General features: G+C 34.2%; 1 protein-coding gene across 1 annotated transcript; it reads right to left on the bottom strand.

The window, feature by feature from the left end:
* Positions 1-4,192: 4,192 nt before the first annotated feature.
* On the bottom strand, positions 4,193-18,450 carry LOC132550791 (excitatory amino acid transporter 3-like). Its single transcript, XM_060214880.1, has 11 exons — positions 18,388-18,450; positions 14,379-14,569; positions 13,604-13,678; positions 12,375-12,497; positions 11,084-11,165; positions 10,655-10,821; positions 8,648-8,774; positions 7,557-7,790; positions 6,158-6,352; positions 4,820-4,954; positions 4,193-4,483 (listed from the first exon to the last, which is right to left on the bottom strand). Exons 2-11 carry the CDS (start codon positions 14,560-14,562, stop codon positions 4,315-4,317), a joined length of 1,491 nt encoding a protein of 496 aa, XP_060070863.1. The 5' UTR covers positions 14,563-14,569; positions 18,388-18,450; the 3' UTR covers positions 4,193-4,314.
* Positions 18,451-20,144: the final 1,694 nt, after the last annotated feature.

Here is a 20,144-nt window from a genome sequence, read left to right as displayed (position 1 = left end):
ATTATAACAATATTTTCTATAATCGCCTTTTTATGGTTGACCCCATTAGCATCCATTCTACTTGCAGCATTTGTTGTCTCCTCTTTGTTTCCGATATTTATCTTTCTGTTCTTATTTTCATTACCATTGCTGTAACGTCCCTGGCGACTTAGTTAAATCTACCTCCCATTTCAACAGAAAGTTTCATCAGTTGATCTTTGCTGCTTACTCATTAAAGACGGGGTTAACTTTACCTGGTTCCCTTTGTATCCGTGTCCGTGGTTCAGTCGATTTCTCGATCAACTGATGTGTGTGACGGGATGGTCCAATGATCATTGTCCTCTCGTTTGATGATGTTTGTATGACGGGATGGTCCAATCATCATTGTCCTCTCGTTTGATGATGTGTGTGACGGGATGGTCCAATCATCATTGTCCTATCGTTTGATGATGTTTGTATGACGGGATGGTCCAATGATCATTGTCCTCTCGTTTGATGATGTGTGTGACGGGATGGTCCAATCATCATTATCCTCTCGTTTGATGATGTGTGTGACGGGATGGTCCAATCATCATTATCCTCTCGTTTGATGATGTGTGTGACGGGATGGTCCAATCATCATTATCCTCTCGTTTGATGATGTGTGTGACGGGATGGTCCAATCATCATTGTCCTCTCGTTTGATGATGTGTGTGACGGGATGGTCCAATCATCATTGTCCTCTCGTTTGATGATGTTTGTATGACGGGATGGTCCAATCATCATTGATGTTTCTATGACGGGATGGTCCTGATCATCCTCTCGTTTGATGATGTGTGTGACGGGATGGTCCAATGATCATTGTCCTATCGTTTGATGATGTTTCTATGACGGGATGGTCCAATGATCATTGTCCTCTCGTTTGATGATGTGTGTGACGGGATGGTCCAATGATCATTGTCCTATCGTTTGATGATGTGTGTGACGGGATGGTCCAATGATCATTATCCTCTCGTTTGATGATGTTTGTATGACGGGATGGTCCAATGATCATTATCCTCTCGTTTGATGATGTTTGTATGACGGGATGGTCCAATGATCATTGTCCTCTCGTTTGATGATGTTTGTATGACGGGATGGTCCAATGATCATTGTCCTATCGTTTGATGATGTTTGTATGACGGGATGGTCCAATGATCATTATCCTCTCGTTTGATGATGTTTCTATGACGGGATATTCTCATTTTTCATGATTTTATCGTTTGGAATTATTTCGAGGAAACAATTCACTATGTGAAATCCAGAATCTGAGGAGATAATATTGATATTTCTACTTACCAAACATACTGGTTTAGGGCTTGAAATAAATATATTGGCAATAAAACCTAGATTTGGTTTTACAAAATGACTAACTGACTGACAAACCAAGAGAATCAAAAATTAGTACAGACGATTAGCAAATGCGATGATAAAATTGCGATTCTTATGCTTTATGCATGCAATAACTAGATAAGGTTAGAATCTATTAATGCAAACAGGCATTTATATATTAACTGAACTAATTAAATAATCAAAAATATAGAAAATTGCTGCATAATAATTCCGTGTCTTTTTCATGTTTCCTTGAAATATTGTGTTACAGATAAATATCATGTTTATTTTATTTATTTATCATTACAATATATGAATCGAACTTATTTTCTAATGCAATATGTAGCCAAGACTAGTTGTCAATAGTCATGATGATAAGTTACAGGCTACTTAAATACATTTAACTTAAAAAAAATCAAAATGACACATTATTTTTCCAACATGCAATTGTTCATGTGTGTATTTACAATTAATATGTTTATGAAATATGTTATTTTTGTATGAAATTGAAATTAAGGGCTATGGGTACACAATGTGTACATGCTAGCATATAATACTATGATAAGAATTGTATATGATGCCTTTTTTATTTGATATATGATTTTCATTTATTATCAATCACGAATAATATGGGTGTATTTCTTGATGTGTGATAGTTCAGAGTGTCATTGTAATAAGTGTGTCTCTGACACGGCATGCTCGTGTAACGTACTTCATATTTTATTATAAACTATACGCACTTGTTTTGTAATGAAATCGTATGCCGTGCAGTGATAAGCTACACTACTACACATGTTTTTAGAGGTGCCTATTTGTGTGTAAGGGTGTGTGATTGTGTGTGGGTGTTTGTGGTATATATGTAAGTAATTACTAGAAGGAAAGTTAATATCATTGTTACACTATATGATACCTCACAAAATAACAGTATATGTTTTAGTTATCATGCAACTATCAGTGATGCAAACCTTACAAGAGTTGTCTCCCATATATAACTGTTAATTTGTTTTGAGACGCACTCTTTTTCTATGGAAGCATTAAGTACACAGAGAAATATTTTCAGTAAAACATTTTTAGATTTCTCTATATGTGTGCTTTACTCATCGATCTATATATTTTTTTATTTTGAATTAAAAAATATCAAGAAGCAATCCTAAATGAGGATATTGTGCTTGTAATGTTTATTAACATGATTAAGAAATATATACATTATATATTCATAACAAAAATATAACTTTGAAATGATCAAATGCAATTATTTCCGGTGCTGATTGACTTTGTTTTAAATATGTGTACGTGAGATAATTAAGCTGAACAGTCTGCAGGTCGTTCCAGTATTGATAATTTTCTATTGAATCTGTTTCCACTTTATGATAATCAAAAACAATTAATTTGATAGATCACAAGTTAGGGCAGTGCGATTATCATTGTCATGTATACATTTGTTATTCGTTATTTCATAATTTGATATTGATAACAGGTTACCGAAGAGAAATTAAAACTTTCTCATATAAATCAGCATTTCATATGATTCTGTTTATTTTTATATCTACATAGTAAGGCAATAAACGAATGCATCGTAAAATGTGTTGATAAAATGGAATTGTAATAAAACATCAATCACTCAATAATCGGTTTCAGTTTTCTGTATTCGGTTAACCGAAATAAAATTTAGGTGAAATGCAAGGAACTTTGAATACCTGTTTATAGTATGACCCGTTACCAGTTTGAATTGAAAGGAAATCCGAGGCAAAGGTCGGGACATTAGAAGGCACAAACATAATGTTTAGCCATTTTGTACACAAGACACACAGGTAAATTAACATCCAAATATGAGTTATTTCATATCAACATTTTAGACAACTTACAAACATTTTCTGGAGACATATTCACACAACGGTAGATTACTGAAATAACTAGCATTTAAATATATTGTTGGTACAAATAGAATGACTGGAATCGTACCATTTATGTCATGGTGAAGGTCGTTTAAGTGATACAACGTAGATTCCTTCTCATACACATTCCAGGATGCCACAACTTTACAATTTTTCTCTAGTACCCGACACAGACTGATAACATGGACACTTCAGGAATCAGAACCTGTTGTATTTAACAGACGAGTTCAGTTTATGTCTTGACTTCACCAATAGGCGGATCTTAATCATATAGGGTGTATCCCACGCTACAGACAGCTCGATCTGCCAGTACGAAGTGAACAGCCGAGGACACAGCTGGTAACAGCTTTGACAGCAGAATGTAAGGCTTGACCACATAACCGGAAACACAATCTTAGTCTGAACTGTTGCCGTGAATTGTACTGAACTTTACTTGAATTATTGCATGTCAATAACATTCAGAAGAAATAACACAAAACCAGTTTTACACGGTCATTGATATATTTAATAATTGCTGATTGTCAAAACTTCTGATGTAGCAATTGTTTTCGACATGAATTGGTTGATTATCATATCACAATTATCACACGTATTTACATAGTGCGTACTACAACTTTTTAGACAAAATATCATATTTCGTTAATTAGGTTTATAATATATATTCTTTCGAAGTTAAAACGTAAATAATTAATAGAAAAAAATATGGATATCAACACATCATACTGTACTTTGGATCATCAATTGATGTCAAGTTATTGCATTGAAATGTTGCATATAAAAGTTAATTCTTTATCATTTGATCTGACACCTAGAAAATGTCTTCTACAAAATGCAATATTAATATTAGTATATTAATGTAAATAAGTATGATTATATACCTACATTACATATCATTGCGATGAATGAAGAACAATGGAATATATTTAGCTTAGAAGTTATTAAGTTAAGTGACACTTTCATATGTCATTGGTTTATATATACCGAGCTCTAATCCTGTTCAACATATCTATCGTGTTCAGTATCTCTATGAGAAAACAAATGCACCAATATTTCCCAGAAAGTAATGGTCTTTCCTGAGAGGTCCCGGTATCTAGTTCAGATGGTGGTCATTATTCACCAGGTCTATGACTGTCTGCTTTTCTTGATTATTCTTCTTTTCTGATATATCGAACATCTCCAGAGTGTTTTTACACAATTGGTGGGTCACAACAGCACAATGTGTGTGGCTTACTACATTGCTAGTAGTACGAATTCTGTCTCTGTAACGGGAGATATACATAGTATCACACATGATGATATTACTTTGTAACTTTTAAGATATCTCGCTTTATTGATATTACGTCTTCACGTTATTGGTGGGAATTTCTTGTATAATCAAAATTGTTTATTTAAAACACACAACGTTCAAGTGATTTTACTGTTTTGTTTCAGCAGCCTTTTAGAGTTGATAAAATGCAATCTCAATAAATACTCAAGTATGTGACGGTTAGTTTCCGTCCTCTCTTAGGTTAATAAATTATAAATGTCCCCTTATGTTCCCCGTGCATCTAACTTAGAGAATATATTCTTAACTTCAACTAGCTTATTATACTTACAGTATCCACTCAACAGCAAACAGGAGAGAAATGGATTCCGCTGGGATGTTCATAGAAGTCAGGATCATTACCAAGGTAACGATACTAGAACTTGGTACACTAGGTATCGCCATTGAACAAATTGCAGTTAAAATGCTGGGAAAAAAAGAGACAATTTTTATGTTTAAATCGACTAACCTTTCCTTACCGTTGAAGAATTTGACAGCAATTTTGTCTATGCATGCTTAAAACATATGCTATTGAATATTACATTTAAGTGTAACCTAAAGGTGAACACTAGATTAGAAAGAAACAATGATAATGATGTTAATGCGTGCCATTGTTCTTGATGTTGTCCTTGTTAATGAAATTCTTGATGTGAAGACTATAATAACAAAACCAACCATAATGGAAGTACGAACTGGCAAACAAATATTGTTTCAAACTCGTATTCGGTGGAACAAGGGTAAAATTTGAATCCAAGTAAGATTTACGTGAGTATACGCGACAAAATACAGAGGAAATTGACCATGTGTTCTGGACGGTTAAGTAAAGTCTGCTTCATCAACAATACCGGTCATAAAACCGTTTGGTTAATCTAAGTAATGCCACCTTCCAGGTTCATATAATACGTCTATTACAGAAATCATTTTACTCGGAATAACGCCCTGAATGTCGAATCAACGGAGACATATCAAATTCCGTCGCACATTGCCATGATGTTTCGTTAATTTAACTTTCCAAAGTGATGTGAGATACATTTGTAATTGATTAATTAATCAATAATGTAACACTTGTTTTTATACGAATTGTATTATTTCAAAATACACAAAAAATGTTACCAGTACAACTTTGAAGATTAACCAGTTGAATCATGAAATTAATTGATATTACTAGAGTTTACAATCCATATACCACTACTATTCTACTGAATCCCACATAACATTCCTCGCCACTCGTCTCCCGAGACATCTGCATAATTTGAATATTCACAAAAGGGTCGCTACTTCCTAACTATAAAAACCTCGGCGTCTAGGCTCAAAATCTGCCTACCCTCCCTTCATAATGTTTCTTATAACCCAACACTTGAAGTGCTGAAATTTTATATACATTTTGTATATAATTTACTAATCCACTTAAATGAGAAGGTTTTGGATATTCATTCATCTTCTCTGAAAAACATACGCCACTTCGAAGTAACATATTTTGCTATCTTAATGATTGCAAAGGCAATAGTTAACAGACACAGATGAGCATTGCTCAAATACAGATGTATATTTGATCTATGCTATATTCACCTAATACCAATTACTCGTGATAATTAGGTGACACGCTACCAGAAATGTTTGAACGACTTACCCTATAGTAAGCATATCACCAAAACTCAGACTGACCCCTGCCATATTGGCTATAAACATGGCTGCCGCCGTGATATAAAGAGCACTGCCATCGGCGTTCAGCGTGACACAAAAAGGGATGACGAACCGGCTAACCCGTTTGTCAACTTTCTGGTCCTCTTCACAGGCGGACAACATCTCCGGAATGGCAACCGCTCTGTAATATAGAAATTATGTCTAACATTGATATAATGCAAAATATTTAGTTTTAGGAATTTATGCGTTTAAAATCGAAAGTATGGTAAGATTATGTCCCTTTATCAAACATGACATATTTCACAAACATACAACAGGCTATTCCGAAAATACATAAAAAAAAGAGAAGATAAAATGTTTGATGAAACTCATTTGAAAAGAACACTTCCTAAAACCCTTTTATGTAATATATGCGCAAATATAGTTAAGTTGTTAAACTTTTAAACAGAACGAAATAATCTAACACTTTGCTGACGGTCCATGTCCATGATTGTATACTTTAACTGACACTTTTAAACATATATTTTGTAATAATCATATTGAAGTTCTTTCTTCTGAAGTTGTTTACACGTGTCGATATCAATATCGAAAGTATAGTGAATTTACTGAGCGATGATGCAGATATAGAGTGTATGCTCAGGTTCTAGATAATTCTTACACACAACAACTGCATTTAGATGTTTGCGTGAATTTCGTCATGCATAACACATACTGACCACATACCACGAATCTATTGTTAGTACTGTTTCTTAGTTTATCATACAACATAATACCACTATACGATAACAGGTTTATATATAGGAAGGTCGGATAAATCTGAGAGAAGAACTTAAGTTGTAAATATATTTCGATGATTAAAATTCGTCGGAGAGAATTGACTTTCTATTTTCTCCACCCCACACCAACGTGTATCTCCTCTGGAATAGAGGGCCACATAATCAATATTCTATCAATTAAAATTTTTCACGCCTTCATTGGCGATAGATTGAATTTGTCATTCTGACTATATCTAAAGTGAGTGCTCTCTTATATCTCCACCGATTATATAATTTCAAATCTTAGACAAGGCTCCGCAAATTATTTATTACCAATTACAGCGTGTAATATACTCAAATGACTAAAATCTGCTTAACAATGATTAACGCATTAGTAATGCGAGTTTCAAGTCATTTCAAAGGGTTAACTCTACACGAGTTGTCGTTCCTAAAGTTCGCAATGCATCCTGTGAAAATTGATATTTTCACTGCAGTGATCTGATTGCTCAAAAAAGAAGTGAAACTACCAAGACTTCTTTTATTCACTAGAAAAAAAAAATATCACTGATGTTTTAACCTGACATTTCACTGCAAAAATGAAATTAATAAATACATTATAAAGCTACATACGTGCTGGTGGATGCAAATCCAATCATCCATGCTTTACTGATTTGTAACGCAAATCTATATGGATTCCGGCGAGTAAGAGCAAAAAATATCAATGGCATTATAACGACCTGGTGAAGAACAATGCCCGCTATAACAACACCAACGAAAAGCCCTAGGGCTCGAAACATCTCCTCTAGTTGTGTTATAGTGGCTATAGAGGATGCAATCAAACTCATAGTTCCCACTGGTGTAAACCTGTAACAAACAGAAATAATTATTCATAAAATTATAACAATGTTTAGTATCACACATTAAAATGATGGTGAAATGTGCCATAGGTACATCTTTGTCTTAGCTACTGATTTCAGTTAAGATAACATTGATGGTGGATATGCCCATTAAAATGATGGTGAAATGTGCCATAGGTACATCTTTGTCTTAGCTACTGATTTCAGTTAATATAATATTGCTGGTGGATATGCCCAATGAGTTAATAAATGGACACATGTAGAGAGGTGGATGTCAATTTGGCAATCAGTAGTATTCTCGCTTATTCTACAAGTAGCAAACACAGGGCGAAGAAATTCCAGCGTGACTGACCGAAAACAGAAATAATATCGGGGTCGGGTATCTGAGGTTGGTGATTATCTGAGTGCTATGGAAGGCTGGTTAAGGGAGCAAGATGTTTAGTTCTACCGATCGGGTATTAATGACAGAAGGAACAAGAAAATTAAAATGTCGTACTATTCATAAGCCCATAACGTTTTTATATCCTCCCCTAACAACTAAAGGAAATCGACTCGTTTTCTGACGTCATATTCATTTAAACTTCAGGAAAGAGTAAGGACTGAGGTGAAATTACCATCAATTGATAAATTGTAAAGGATTGATTATAACACTAGTCAGAAAACTCATATAAAATCCTCTGTATGATACAACTTTGGCTTACCATCCCTTATTATAACATACTGGTACATATACCTATTGTATCGAGTATAAATACATATGGACCAAACTTATGGACTAAAGAAGTCTTTAGAACTACTTCATACCACAGACAAAACAGTAATATGATATACAAGAATGTAGTTTTTGGTTCATTGTCAAATTACCATAACAACCATCGCAGTATTGTCAGAAAAATGTCAGCCAGTGATTCAAAAAAGTCCAACACTGGTTTTCCTGTTTCCTTTCGTTTGCTCAAAGCTATTCCCACCAGCATGCATGTCATAATTATACCTGCAGTAAGATTGAATGAGAAAATGATTATCAGTAAGAAGATTGGAAAAAGGAGTTTCACAAATACTTATAAATAAGAGATGTGTAATAAGATATTTATGGTTCAAAGTTATCTGGAACTGGAGAAAATGAAATCAATATCCAATATTGTAATTGAAATGATAAAACATGCTTAATTCATAATGATATTAAAGTTAGCGAAAACCGAAAACAATACCGATGACGACGTCATGAAGTCTATAATTACAAAATGGTTAATGGTCATATGATCTAGTCTATGTTCAAGTGCCGCTTCCGGTTTCAACGTTGGTAATTAAGTTACACGTGGTATATGCGGGCGGTACACATTGAATTAGTCTCTGTTGATTTTAGTGATCAACAAGAATATAAACACAATTATAATAAAAAAAACCCAAATTCAGTGCTCCTAGGGCAAAATATGAACAAAGGGAAGATTTACATGATTCCTGAAAAAGTGCAAGTAAAAAAGTCCGTACACCATATGTGAGGGAAGCAAGACCTTGCTATCCACATGGAAAAACCACAATAGGTAAATTGAAATCATCACGCTTGGTGAAAAACTGTTCATGTAAGTTTCGTTGTAGGAAAAGATCGAGATAAGCGGCTGATGTAAACGGAGTCCGTCGTTTCCCTGTTTTTCAATACGTGTTGTTATAAACGGCTTTGCAAAGTCTTTTTACCTGTTTCGATAAGTTAACATCGTGTGAAAACAAAAACAAGTCGGCAAACAGACCAGATGCATATTTGGACGTATTCACGAAATACGTTTCAGTATAGTTCACAGCCATGTATTTGTATTGCCATTCACATTTCTTGGAAAAGAAAGTCCTTATGAAAAAGAGAACGAGTGAGGTATGGTGGTGGTACAGAGTGGGGAAATAAAATGTTCTTATAATTGATTTTTTTTAACTGAGGATGTTGAGGATTGGTCAAAAACTCTTTAGAAATCTTGAAAATCCACATACTATTAGTTCCACATCTTGAGTAAACAGTATCACTATAAGACTGTAACAAATCTTTGATAACACTAAAGGTAGTAAGTAGTTTGGACAAGGGGTTTTGTTGAACAGGGACACAAGCAAGAAATAAAACGATATTTATATAAACGGAGGAAGGTAGGATTTGTATCATTAATTAAAATGATTATAGTACTGAAACATGCTTTTGCCACATCACCAACAATTTTATGAAGTCCCCAAGGTATATTTTCCGCAGGTCACCAGTAGTTTTAGCTGAATCCAATTGAAGCTTTTGTAACACACAGAGGAAGAGACTATAACGTAGATCGAACATGATAGTGTGAGGTCATTTGTACGGTGGGTAATTCCAGAATACTGACACTCAATGAAAGTATAAAATTGTCAGGGAGGATGAAATGTTGATTTTCTCCACGGTTCACTGCTGCACGATGACAATTCATTCGTTGTCTTAACTGTCCTCTTGGGTCTTTTCACAGAGCACATTCAATTTCACAACATTGGAAGTTTTACCATTTATTTGTTCATATTTTCAGGCAGTGAAAACGTCTGGTAGTACGTGATATGTTTATTTCTTTTCAGTAATTATTACATTGCAAATGTTCAAGTTTTAAGCTCCGCATATCGAAATATTAAAAACTTTATGATGTGTTCAATGGATTAAAAAACTTTAAGGTTAAATTTTTACGTTTTTAATTGTACTGCAGAGCCATCATTTTTGTATCTGGCCCTTTGTAAAATTAGGTATGTTCATGAGGACAATGCAAGCGGTAATCTGTATTCCAATAATAGGCCCTGTGCCTTAGGGAACTATTACGGGAGTCCTTTTTATAATGTGTGCTGACTCATCCAGTATGTTGTTATTTTCCTATCCATACGTACCGAGTAGATTGGTCCCTGATGTTTTCCCTACACTTTTCTGTATTGTCCTGGTGCTCTCCTCAACAGTTCCGTTTGTTATATTCCTTAAATATGTCTCATATTTGACGTCATTTTGAGTAAGCGTTTGTCGGAACGTCATATCTATTATGTTGTCTGGCATTATATTTCTGAAGTAACAACATTCAAAAAACATTCAAACAGATATGAAAAATGTTGATAGGAAATGTGATATCTGCTTTAATTGCAAATAACAGTTAAGTTTTTGTGATTTTTTTTAATATATGATTTATAAAGACACTGTAATATAATTCTGGAAGTTTCCTACAGTATATTTAAGACATTTGAACGAATTATTCTTCAAATTGACTTAATGTATTAATAATTTAGTTATGACATATGTAGTTATATATTGATGTTATAGTGGTATACCTTAGTAAATCAGCGAACACATCCGACGTCTCTACAAAAGCTGTGGATTTCGCTTCTGTTGTTTCTGGACTCGCTCCAACACCTTTGAGGACAAAATATATAACATGATTATAACAAAACCGAACGATAGAATTACAAAAAATAACTTTAGAGTCTATGCAAATCAAAATACCAAAATATTTACTCAATACTCATCAGTAACCAGATCACTGATAGTGAAATTGTACTAAATACAAACAGGTAAATAACATCTTTCAATACTAATTTAGAGTTAGAAACACTAAAGCAAAATAACAAATGAAACTGCATCATATAGCTGTTTCATCCTCTCAAACTCGTCTGTGATGATGATACCATCCATTTTGAAATACCATACCGATAAAAAGAAATGGAAACATTCTATATGGGGAGATGCACTATTTCACAAACACCAATCTATTTCTTAATTTTCATGGATCTGAAAATTTCTGGAGAACGTCAAAAACATGTGTATTCCGGACCGTGCCGCTATTCAAATGAACTGAAACGTTATGAAATATGACGGGGACTTACAATCCGCCGCAGTGTACACTAGGATTTCTAATGTTATTTAGAACGAAGACCTTTACCTAAATCTCGAAATAAAAGCGATTGCGGAAATTGGTACATTTACCTACAAAATACGATAAATCAAGTTCTCATTCACAGATTATATGCAATAAACTAAAGCGTCAAAGTATACAAAACTAAGGTTTGTGCCAACTAGCATGTAAAACGATTACGTCGAAAAACAGAGGTCATCAAGATTATGTTGTTAATAATTAAACATTTGTAGACAATCCAAATTGAACGGATTATTAACAATAAAAATAAACATGATTGTTTTGAAAAAGCAAGATAACACCAACATCACAACCTAATGTAAACTCAAATTCCATAAAACAAAATATGAACATTAGAAATATTAAAATGAAATAAAATAATAAAATAAATAATAAAATAAGGCTCAAGATAGATTACAAGGAGATTAAGATCATGTGTTCCGGAAGAGTAAGCGTCTTCTACTACATCGAGAACACCAGCAAAGTAAACCTTGGTCATTGCAAGTAAGTAATGCCACGTTCCCAAATGAGAAAATGGTATACAACAAAGTTACCAACAGGAAGACTAACGAACATCAATTATAGAACTGGCTGATGTTTCCATGACACAGTGTCGGAAATAATCAGCCTGTAATTAAGTGAGAATAAGTGTACAATAAAAAATGTCTACACGGAAGTTATTTTTTAATCTGATGTAAATAAAACTGTACCTGGTTTCAAAGCAATGGCAAATATGATAGCTATGACACAGGCGAGTACATTCGTGATGTTGATGAAGATAAACGCCACAAAACTTATGCGACCGTTACATTTGGCGTCCAGAGATGCTGAGGCTTAAATGAGAAAAAGAGGAGAATATATTCAACTTTATTCTTTTGAATTAGTAAGCACAAACAAGAAATTAATATACGACGGAATAGTCTCATATCTACTTTCAAGTTATAAACAATTGCTTGGTCACATACATGTTCGTAGGTTATCAAAAAATACTTAGCAGAAACAGTAGATCACTGACTTGGGTCAAAGTGGGTGATTTCGAAAAAAAAAATTAAGCGATCACAGATCAAACCGTCATCGCCGAAGTATTTGGTGAATACTAAATCAAAACAACGTTTAACGGTCCTCGAAAATTCTTAAATGTTCGTATAGTAGATGACTTCACCTGGAATTACACTAATGACAATTAGAGGTATGTCATTACTTTTAATTGCATTACCGACAATGAGAATGATGTCATTACTTTAAATTACACTATCAACAAATATAAGTATGGCCTTACCTGTAATTAGACAACTGTCAATAGAAGGTATGAACTTACTCGCAACTACACTACTTGCTGTGAAATGAGATGTGTGATCTTACCTGTAAATACACTATGACAATGAGAGGTATGATCTTACCTGTAATTACACTACTGACATTGAGAGGTATGACCTTACCTGTAATTACACTACTGACATTGAGAGGTATGATCTTACCTGTAATTACATCACTGATAATGAGAGGTATGATCTTACCTGTAATTGCACTACTGACATTGAGAAGTATGACCTTACCTGTAATTACATCACTGATAATGAGAGGTATGATCTTACCTGTAATTACACTTCTGATAATGAGAGGTAAGACCTTGCCTGTAATTACACTACTGACAATGAGGTATGATCTTACCTGTAATTACATCACTGACAATGAGAGGTATGACCTTACCTGTAATTACATCACTGATAATGAGAGGTATGAACTTACCTGTAATTACACTACTGACAATGAGGTATGACCTTACCTGTAATTACACTACTGACAATGAGAGGTATGACCTTACCTGTAATTACATCACTGATAATGAGAGGTATGATCTTACCTGTAATTACACCACTGACAATGAGAGGTATGACCTTACCTGTAAGTTCACTATGATGATGAGGTATGACCTTACCTGTAATTACACTACTGACAATAAGAGGTAAGATCATCAGCTTTAACATCCTGATGAACAGTTCCCCCGGCATACCTGTAAGTCCGAACAAACGAATACATATCATACATTTTGACGTATTTGACGGCATTGGGAATTAAAATGACAAATTGAGCTGAACAAATAACACAAACTAACAAGGTATGCTATCAATCGGAAGCCAAAGGCGTTAGAAAGTAGAGCACACATACAAATCTTCTGGAATGGAATGTGAGTATGTGAGAAATGTAAATAAATGTAACTATAGAACTATGAATGTGAACAAGGCTATGAAGAAGAGATCTTGCTTAATAACAAATATATTTCACAAGTGTGTGCAATATTTTCGTATTTTTCACGAGAGTGCAGGATTAGTGAAAGATGCAAAAAATATTAGACATACGAGTGAAATACATTTTTTTGTTACCGAAGACACTATCAGATATTCGATTTATTACATTTTTACAAGCAAAAAAGCCAAAAAATTCTGGCATGTTTAATACAGATATAAAAGGAGAAAGCTGACTAGGCTTTACGCGGACACTTCTCACTCATTATAACTTAACAAGTGGAAAATAACAAAAACGTTTTATTTTTTACTAGTGAACAAACTACACTGTTATCAATGATATTTCATCTACCTCATGTCTAAAGCTACTGAGCCTTCCGTGGACTTTATCTTTGAATTACAAACAAATCACACCTCAGCTCAGAACTATCGGTAGCAATATCTACAGGCTATAAAAAACATGCATACCAATCCAGGTGAGAAGCTCGGGAGAGGCGTTTACCTCTCGGATACCGAACCCTACAATGAAACCGATGACAATTCCTGCGGTAGTTAGCAGCAGCAAAAAGTTATCGTTTACCCATCGTCTAAGAGGTGAAATCCTTCTGTTGGCAGTCATATTGTCGTCTGAGTCGTCATCGACATCTGCCATTGGATTACTGTAAAAGACAAAGCAGAGGTGAGATACCAAGAAAATACAACATGTCAACATAATCATAATCTAAGCTCAGATTCAATTAAACTAGGGCAAATGTGAACAAAAGAAAGTTTTACACGGAGACCCTTGTATAAGTCCAATGAAAACAGACCAGGTGTTACGGACGAAAAGCGTCTTCTGCTTCATCGAATTATATGTAAACTAGCTAATATGCCTGTTTGGGAAATACAAATTATGCTAGATTAATGAGAATGTCTTAGAGAGAACAGAATGTCTCATATATGTGTATTGAATATTTCAATATTGAAAACAAAGGTATATTATCGTTTATAAACATTAAGTAACCGTTCTCTTCATCTTATATACATCTTACATCTTACATACGAACATACACCACACTTAAATACCAAGTAATCCAGCATGTAAATTGATCATAGATTATTGTATTTTTTTAAAGTTCATCAGAGATTTATTTTAGACTCTTAATAGGGTTTATACAAATACAGTGGATTATGTCTAAACCGGTCTCTATGCAATCCGAATGTCTGCCTAAACCAGCCCAATAATATAGTCCCAATAATATTATACCAATTAATTCCCTACAATCCAAAAATCTGTACAAACCGGCCTGATTAGCTGGTCCCGAAGAAGCTCGGTTTTGACAGAGACCACTGTACTGTCCTCAACACTCCATTTGTAATATGTATTACCTATTGAAAATCATAGTACAAATAATCTCCTACCTTATTACTGTCAAAGTAAGGTTAATATTAAATATGAATGTATATATTGTTATGTTTTTTAGGGAGAAGGCTAATATAGGCTTTGCCTATTGCCCAATTCCCATTGTACATAAGTGCAATAACATATTCTGAAATGAAATAATAGATTTTTATTTTAAAATGACCTCTTGTTTAAATAGTTTTGAATTAGAAATTTCTTGGTTGAAAATCTAGCCTTCAAATTGGCATAAGCTCGTGGCCGGTGCGGACTAAATGGAATTAACGTCGTATTTCTAGAAGGACGAAACAGCTGTATGATGCAGTTTAATTCATTAGTTGACTCCATTGTGTGTTTTTGTACAATCTTTTTACAAATAAATTAACCATTATTTAACCAGTAATTGGATAAAACATTTAAGTTTCACATCTGACACCGTATTTGTCCGGAAAAAGGTCACAAACGTGACGTTGTAGCCAGATACTATGCATTGTCATCAATGCTCAGTATATCACAGGGGTAAAGAGCTATTCACTTTAGGATATTACCATTACCGTTCCGGTCATCTGACAAAAAGAATCACATCTTCTCCTGTTTCACAAATGAGATCGGTCGCAAAATTGCCTGGATTGATCCTGAATCGTCAGGATTTTTTTCAAGTCGGTCTGATTTACAATATGGACGTCATCTTAAAAGACATTTAAAATCTCCCTAGTTCCGCTACAGCCATCACGCTATAAATTGGCGAGAAAGCTATTGACAGATAGGCGACAAAGTGTGGTTAATCTTTCGTTTCCTTTTCAACATGGCACCGACGGCGTCCATTCTGTAACATGATTTGACGACAGCAGAGATTTTCTGACCAACACCTATTTCAAACCTTTTCAGCAGTGGAAGTCGCCTCAGACTAACAAAATTGAGCTTCAGATAGTCTGAATCATGTGTTTTACTATTCGGGTCGGTCTGATATCAAATATGGCCGCTGTGATCGCCATCTTGCGAAAACATATTTATATTTGTTTCTCAGTTAAATCTCGTCAAGTTTGACATAGCAGTCGCGGCGGCCATTATGTAATATGATGACGTGATCAGGTCTTCCCTTAACAACATCATGCTTTAAAACTTGTTTTGAAGTTCCAACAATGGAGTTATACAATCCTTTCATTCGGACGACCATTGAGGTCCAAGCGATTCTTGTTGCTTTACCTCCTATAATTGATAAGTCAAGCTTAAACGGGAACAAATAGACCTTGAAATGTGGACAAAAGACTCGCAAGACTGCAACGCCGTTCATACAAATTTAGAGTTAGATAAAATAGAGCAAAACAAAGAATGAAACTAAACATTACAGCTGTTTTGTTCTCCTAACATTCGTAGATGATGCTAAAACTACATTAACAAAGAAGTATGACTAGTATAATCTCTGTCAAGTCATGATATACCAGTAGATAAGCTTAGTAAACCCAAGTGCTATGACAGAGTTACACCACAACAGAGGGGGTGGTGACAGCTTGAACATACACGTGATTTATTGATATTTTATCATTGATCATTCAGTAGCAATATTTTCCCTTTTATTCAATTCAAAAATAGATTTATAAGCTTAAAGTAATAACACATGCGAATATATTAACACCAGCTGGGTTTTTTTTTCAAATCGAGGCGAAAAGCGTTCCTGAAAAAGTATTAAATGTCTTAACAACGCTTTTTGAAAATCAGATCAAGCAATAATATATATAAGTAAACTACAGTGTTTGTTGGAGCATAAATGTTATGTGATTAAAATCAGCATTATGTGTCTACAAAGGCAGGTACTTCAAACTGAAGTGAAAATGTGTGCATTTAACAGCTTATGGCACTGGCGTTTTCACCACATCAGTTGTTCGGTGCTTTAAAGTTTTTAGGGATTCAAATCGATGAACAAACATGCAAATATATATGCGCTGACGATATATGCTTACTAAATTTTTAAAATAGTTACTGATAAAATGGTGAGTAATAAGAATATTCTACGTGGAAAGTTCTTTTTCTTTCTATTTCATGTCACATGATATAAAGGCCACTCCTGACATGACGTAAGAAAGCTATTTAGGGTGCATTTACGTTTTAGGTAAAGTGGATGTTACCGATTAAATATTGCGTTCTTGTGTAGTCGTAGTCATTAATTTGAAATTAAATCTAATTTATAATGAATATAAATATAATAAAAAAAACATGAAACTTATCATTTTCAATGGGCGGTGAGCAGAAGACGTTAATTGAAGTTTCGCTATTTAAAGGTAGCGCGATTTTGTGATGACCGACATGTCATCTCTCTACATTTAAATGGCTAACATAAAGTATACAGTATTTATTTAATGGGTTTTACGTCCACTCTTATGGCCTTTCGGTATATAGTGTAGTAAAGGAAATATTTATCCGTACTTTAAATAAAAAGATTAATGCTGTACCGTCCTAGGTATTTCATTTTAAAGGTTAACTTTGGATATTGGTTTATTTTGAATACATGTACTTCTTACAAAAAAGGCACAAGAATCACGTGTCGATATTACATTGATTTTCAGAAATTTATAAAAATTATCGAAAGCGAAAGCCGTCAGTAGACCAATCATAACTGTAGTCTACTTTAAGTACTTGGTAAACCAATTATAACGTACTACAAATATCAGTGCGTGCTGTATACATAAATCATTTATCATAGGTGTATATAGTTCATTTCGCATTAATCATTCACCGCTCGATAAATGTTTAAATGTCTTACTTTCCCTGTATTTTGCTACTTTCCTTTGCCCAGTGAAGAATATATATATAGTTATGCTCACCATATATCATCGAGTCCGTCTATCATTCTTTGATGGTAAATCTCTACTCCACCTTTCACACTATATGTATGCTATGTACGTTCTATACAATACATGAAGTTTCGCTATCTAACGGTAGTGAGATTTTGTAATACACGATGACCAGCATTTCATACATGTAAATAGCTAGAGTAACGTTTACAGTGTAGGTAGGAATAAAAACAAACCACACGATCTGTAACACACACGCGCGCACTCACACACCCCAACACGAAGGAAAACGTAAGTTAGCACTTACCTCTCAATACACGGTGTCTCCAGGTTGGTCAGTTTTGAATATTTATAAAAGAAAATGATATCGATCTATACGAGGTATTCAGCTGTTGCCTGTGTGTGTATAAAGTGTAAGACACTTTGAAGCGGAATGAGAAGGTTTAGTACAACCGGATGTTTATGTAGTGTTTTGTCATGGTCTATCTATTACCCTCTTATTTTTCTGATGTACAGGAAAAAACCTAATTAATGGCGGCAAACTTGCGCTATCGCTATATCGGACTGAATGACAAGTCCCGTGATGTTTATCAGTACAATATCATTACCTATGACGTCTTAGACATACATCTATTACGTAACATATATTTACTCTAACACTGCCAACAAAGGACATACACTTCAAAATCTGTTCGTGTATTTGTTATTTAACACGGCTTAGAGAGGCTGAGTTGTATTTAGCATAATAATATTTTCCACGACACACGAACATCTGTTTTTCCAATTATGTTTAATACCATTTTTATTTCTAAAATGATATTAGGTGTTTCTAATTCCTGTTATTGACCCGGATATAGCAGTATATGTCAAGAGTCATTCCTGAAAAAGCACTGGGGATTCGCAAATAAATGTTTAATGAATTCACTTATTCAAGAAAATACCACCACGTTAACAGAGTTATAATCCAAATCCAAATTCAATAAACCCAGAGCAAATATGAACAAAAGAAATTTTCCTTAAAAGTAAAATGAGGATACGATTTGGTTCCGGCAAAGCAAACGACTTTTCCTTCATCGATGCCATTCGTCATTTCGAATAATTTATGGTGAGCTAAACTCAATTGTATATCACTGTGGTATCAGTCGGTAGAATAGATAACACTTATTGATCATTTAGAATACCGATAATTCATTAAGAGGGCATCATCATTTCTATCTATGTACTCCTGGACATATGTAGGTATGTATCTTTTATTGTTTTATGATCCATATGTTTAAAATAACTTTCATTTTCTGGATGTTTGTCATTTGTTTTCATAACTTCATCACTGTATTCGATGACAATATCACCTGACACGCTTGATTTTGTGAACATATATGCACATCAATTTCGATCATTTATGTTCTAATATGAACGTTTTCATATATATAAATGTTCTGTTTTTCTTGATTGATGAAACAAAATGGGGAACACTGGAATTTAATGCAGCAAGTTCTTATACTTATCACATATGAGGTAAAACGTCACCAACAGCAGTGTTGTTGAAAGTGACGGCTAACTTGCTAAGTTGCTAAAGACGTTTTAAAAAGGCATTTCTTACCCAAACAAATTACCGCATTTGATAAAACTTATTCATGGACGGCAATATTTGATATTCCGTAACGTTATTCAACTAATTTAAACATTATGAATAGAGCAAAGGTTATAGAATGTTCTAACCATAGTCACTATGTCGTATGGTGTAGACACTATCAGACTCTTGTTAACATTCGGATGTCTTAGGAATACATAGCCTCAACATTAACCCACCTACGGAACCATCGGGTTGTCTTAGGATTGTTCTTATGTAAATGTTAATTGTCATTGTTAATCTAGGAAAAGAAAAGGAAATAATGATTGGGGAAATGTACATTGTACATAGGTATATACTCCCTTAGGTCTCTTGATATCATTATTGTTTTGCATACGAAATTTCATTGGAATGTCATCTGTTTCTTCACAGGATATCGGGTATTCTCTGAATAGCAATAAAAAATTAAAGACAGAATCATACTTGATTCCTTA

The sequence above is a fragment of the Ylistrum balloti genome, unplaced genomic scaffold, assembly GCF_031769215.1.
Source record: "Ylistrum balloti isolate Yb309-2 unplaced genomic scaffold, AGI_CSIRO_Ybal_v1 Utg370150, whole genome shotgun sequence".
Taxonomy (NCBI): domain Eukaryota; kingdom Metazoa; phylum Mollusca; class Bivalvia; order Pectinida; family Pectinidae; genus Ylistrum; species Ylistrum balloti.
The sequence above is the reverse complement of the archived record's forward strand: the minus strand, read 5'-3'. Positions and strand labels throughout refer to the sequence as shown.

Bases quoted from the DNA above. Each gene is read 5' to 3' on its own strand.
- LOC132550791 (XM_060214880.1), bottom strand. From the start codon at position 14,562: ATGGCAGATGTCGATGACGACTCAGACGACAATATGACTGCCAACAGA. The intron at 13,679-14,378 runs GTATGCATGTTT...TCGGACTTACAG, and splicing joins CGAGCTTCTCACCTGGATTG to GTATGCCGGGGGAACTGTTC. The intron at 11,166-12,374 runs GTACAGTTTTAT...TTGTCCTCAAAG, and splicing joins TGCCATTGCTTTGAAACCAG to GTGTTGGAGCGAGTCCAGAA.